This window comes from Notothenia coriiceps, unplaced genomic scaffold (assembly GCF_000735185.1).
Source record: "Notothenia coriiceps isolate Sejong01 unplaced genomic scaffold, NC01 NC01_scaffold00020078, whole genome shotgun sequence".
In the NCBI taxonomy this organism is placed as follows: domain Eukaryota; kingdom Metazoa; phylum Chordata; class Actinopteri; order Perciformes; family Nototheniidae; genus Notothenia; species Notothenia coriiceps.
The window spans coordinates 338,698-343,112 of NW_011352779.1; the positions used below are offsets into that span (position 1 = coordinate 338,698).

General features: G+C 41.0%; 1 protein-coding gene across 1 annotated transcript in view; it reads left to right on the plus strand.

The window, feature by feature from the left end:
• The window catches only part of LOC104952471 (AP-2 complex subunit beta-like), a 33,566-nt gene that overhangs the window by 26,105 nt on the left and 3,046 nt on the right, over window positions 1-4,415 (plus strand). Inside the window, exons 12-14 of the mRNA XM_010779291.1 lie at window positions 102-120; window positions 1,080-1,182; window positions 2,946-3,100. Of these exons, the coding sequence (XP_010777593.1) occupies window positions 102-120; window positions 1,080-1,182; window positions 2,946-3,100 (277 nt within the window). The remainder of the gene's footprint in view (window positions 1-101; window positions 121-1,079; window positions 1,183-2,945; window positions 3,101-4,415) is intronic.

Here is a 4,415-nt window from a genome sequence, read left to right on the forward strand (position 1 = left end):
CTTAAGGATCTAACAACTGTTACCAACTGCGAGGAATGGTAAAAAGGCAGGAGTTGCTTCTATACAACTCTCCCTCTCATGCGAACTTTCATCTTCTGTAGCTACGACAAGAAGTGTCGGGTGGGACACAAGTAGTTGTTTATTATTGAGTAAATTATGTTTTTGTATCTATTGTATTCGTCATCAAGCCTTAGGTATACAATTATGTGTAAAGAGGGAAATTTGGGATACAACACAAGCCCAGAGGGCACTGTCAATTTTAATATATTATTGATGCGAGATGAAAAACAATAGGCCGTAGGTTCCGAGTACTAAGAGGAGGTGTCGTCCGATATACTTGAGATGTCTTGACTAAAAAATGGTAAAAACGTTCAGACTTCCCAGAGATTTTTATTTTCACATATTTAACCACAACCCCAGACCCTCTGGACCGTTAACAAACCACCACCTGAGCTCAAGTTTTCAACTCGGTTACAAGTGAAAACTTTCGAAGCTGCCTTCGCAGTCGGTTAGTTTAGAGTCCCTCGCAGTCTCTGTCCAACCTCAAAACCCATCTCTTCAACTCTGTCTATCCATAAGTCCCCCCCCCTCAATCAACATCCTCTTGACTGCCTTGTCTTTGTTTTCTTTTATTTATTTATTTTTTGTTTGTTTTGCTTGTCCTTGTTTGTCTACCCTCCCTCATACTGTGTAAAGCGCCTTTGAGTTCCAGAAAAGCGCTATATAAATATAATTTATTATTATTATGAACTCTTTTAAACCTCATCTCACCAACAATATATTTTGCAAACAATTAGACACGGTTACAATTATTCTGAAAATGTTTGTTATTACATTTTATTTATCCAAAGCGACTTACAAACATTCAGTACTGTGGACAGTCCCCACAGGAGTAATTTGGGGTGAAGTGTCTCAGGGACACAACAACATGCTGACTGCAGTGGGACTCGAACTTGCTATCCCCTTATTTGAAGTCCAGCACACTATCCACTGAGCCACAGCCTCCCTGTTATATATCTTTACCATTGAACTAGAAAGGGTTTATCACACAGACTGTCACAGACCTGTGTTGATGCGTGTGTCGTCCCTCTTCAGAGCGACAGGTGTTCCTGGCGACCTGGAAAGACATCCCCAACGAGAACGAGCTACAGTACCAGATAAAGGAGTGCCATCTTAATGCAGGTAGGCCACGTTGGAGAATTAAACTCCTGTGCTGCAAAGAAACGTTTGTAATGTAAACGGATCAGAAGGTATCTGTGGTGGACAAGCAAAGCTGCTCATTGTGTATCTTTTATATGTATTTCTCTCTCTGCTTTTATATTTTCTAGGCACGTTCTTTTATTGAGTGTAATTACAGACTCATTGCTTTTTGTTAAGGATGAGAAAAATGTTTTATTCCAAAAGGTCATTTGATGACTTTAGTACTCACTTGCACAACAATGATTGGTTCAATGAAACTGAAGGAAACTAAAGCCATAGTGACCCGCACATGGAGCACCTTTGCAACTCCTTTCAGATGGATGGATACTCCTGGCAAAGTAGAAGTGTTCACTAACATGGATTTAAACAAATTTGTCCACAATATTTGAGAGAAATAAACTTTTTGTAGGCTTAGAAAAATACTTTTTTTTTTTTTAAGTGTTTTTATATTTTGGTCAGTGTAAGTAAAGGGTTACAGCGTGAATTAAGTTTGATACACGTTCATCCTGCCCAATTACATCAACCCACTGTGTCCTTTCAACCCCTTTGAGGTCCCCAGGACTAGCCTATATGGCGCATTTCCACTACAGCGCGGTTTGAGCGTGCCGTGCCCGGCCTGTTTTTTGGTTGCGTTTCCACTTGGTGTAGTTCCGGCTAGTGGGTACTTTTTCACAGTTTTCTGGCTCACCAAAATCGAAGTTCTTTCCGGGCCAACAACCGGGCTGAGTTTGCTAAACTAGAGAGAGAATCGCAGTGGCAACTACAACAAGATGAACATATTCGACCGTGATTTAATTGTAATACACGTTTCAAAATGATGTCGAAGTAACAACATACTGATACCGGTTAGTAAAAACCATGAATTAATGCTTTGACAAGTCTGCAGACAGACGGCAGGCGAAAAACCTTTTCAAATGCGTGTTTTCTGAATGCAGATCGGCTAAGCTAACGCAGTAAATGCTCCGACCGTCCACACTCACAACAACGGCCTACAGACATAAATAAACCAGCGACTGTATTCTCCATGACACAGACAGTCTGTGGTTTGGACTTGTTTCACTTTTGTCTAGTTTCTGAACAGATATGAGAAGCTGTGAGCTCTGAGGGCTAACAGCTAACGGCTGATGTTGGTTTTGTGGTTCGCATCGAAGATGACGTCACGGCTCCGCCTACACTGCGTTACCATAGTTACTGCCCCAGTTCCTAAACTGTAATGGAAACGCAGCATAAAGTGAGCCTGGCCTACCAAGGCCTAGCCATACCGTGCTAAGCCGAGCGAGGCCCTGCAGTGGAAACGTCACCTTAAAGACTTTAAACGTCCTCAGAAATCATGTTTGGACGGAAATAATGAAATACCTCAAAAATACAACTCCTGGAAAAACCTCACTCTCCTCTCTTTGTTTTCTCTCTTAATCCACATGCCTCTCTTCGGACATTTCCTCCTGAAGATCACTTCCAAATGGCCCACTATGTGCCGTCCGGTTGTTCCTAGCAGGCCCAGTGTTGTAGACTACCTGGTCAGGTTAACTTAGATGTTATTGTTTCCTCTCATAGTTCATTAAAATCCTCGTAGAGCTAATTTACCGTCAATTAAAAAACTAAACGTTTATTAGAATTAGAACGTGTGTACATTAGAGTTAGCTCCTTTAGTGACTAGTGATTACAGCCTCCTGCGTGTGTGCCGGTTTCTTTTCGGTCAGTAATTTAGCTGTGTTAATAACTTGATATTACTTGTGATCCTGCAGACTCAGTTTCAGGGAAGCTGCAGAATAATAACATCTTCACCATCGCCAAGAGAAACGTAGAAGGCCAGGACATGCTGTACCAGTCTCTGAAGCTCACCAACGGCATCTGGATCCTGGCCGAGCTCCGCATTCAGCCCGGAAACCCCAACTACACGGTAGAGATACCAGCTATATGCAATGTGCTTTTCTTTGACTGTCTGCTGTCTTTCATGGGTGTTGAACGTCCAATTGTAACTCCTATAAGCCGTCTATTACCCGTCATAATTGTTCCTACACTGAGCAAAAGTTTATCATTCATAAAAGTGACTAGTTTAATAAGATTTAGTAATAACTATACTGTTCCTTTCAATAGACACATTTTGTATTACATTTTTCCCCCTAGCATTTCTTAGTGGTATTATTGTTGCCACTGAGGGCCTAAGGACAATAAATAAACATTATATGCATATTCAATTAAGTTAAAATACTCTACTATAATCGTTTTAAACACAGATATTTAGGCTCTTAAAACAGCTGAGTGATTATCAAAGTCACCTTTATTGTCAATCTTTCAGTTTGTGTGTACAGAGGGATCGAAATACCGTTTACCACAATCACGAATATAAAAACAAATGTATATAAAAATATGTATAACATATATCCTATATATACACAGTCAAAGACACATTTGTACATGTGCACACATTAAGACCTAAATAAAAACACAACAATCAATATACAGTGGGGCAAGAAAGTATTTAGTCAAACACCAATTGTGCAAGTTCTCCCACTTAAAAAGATGAGAGAGGCCTGTCATTTTCATCCTAGGTATACCTCAACTATGAGAGACAGAATGAGAAGAAAAAATCCAGAAAATCACATTGTCTGATTTTTAAAGAATTTATTTGCAAATTATGGTGGAAAATAAGTATTTGGTCAATAACAAAAGTTCATCTCAATACTTTGTTATATACCCTTTGTTGGTAATGACAGAGGTCAAACGTTTTCTGTAAGTCTTCACAAGGTTTTCACACACTGTTGCTGGTATTTTGGCCCATTCCTCCATGCAGATCTCCTCTAGAGCAGTGATATTTTGGGGCTGTCGCTGGGCAACACAGACTTTCAACTCCCTCCAAAGATTTTCTATGGGGTTGAGATCTGGAGACTGGCTAGGCCACTCCAGGACCTTGAAATGCTTCTTACGAAGCCACTCCTTTGTTGCCCGGGCGGTGTGTTTGGGATCATTGTCATGCTGAAAGACCCAGCCACGTTTCATCTTCAATGCCCTTGCTGATGGAAGGAGGTTGTCACTCAAAATCTCACGATACATGGCCCCATTCATTCTTTCCTTTACACGGATCAGTCGTCCTGGTCCCTTTGCAGAAAAACAGCCCCAAAGCATGAATGTGTTAGGTCTAACTCTTAGTGTGTGTTGCTCCGCTCACCGGTCCGTCACAGCGGGCGGAGCTGCAGGATTTCTGCTTCTCACAC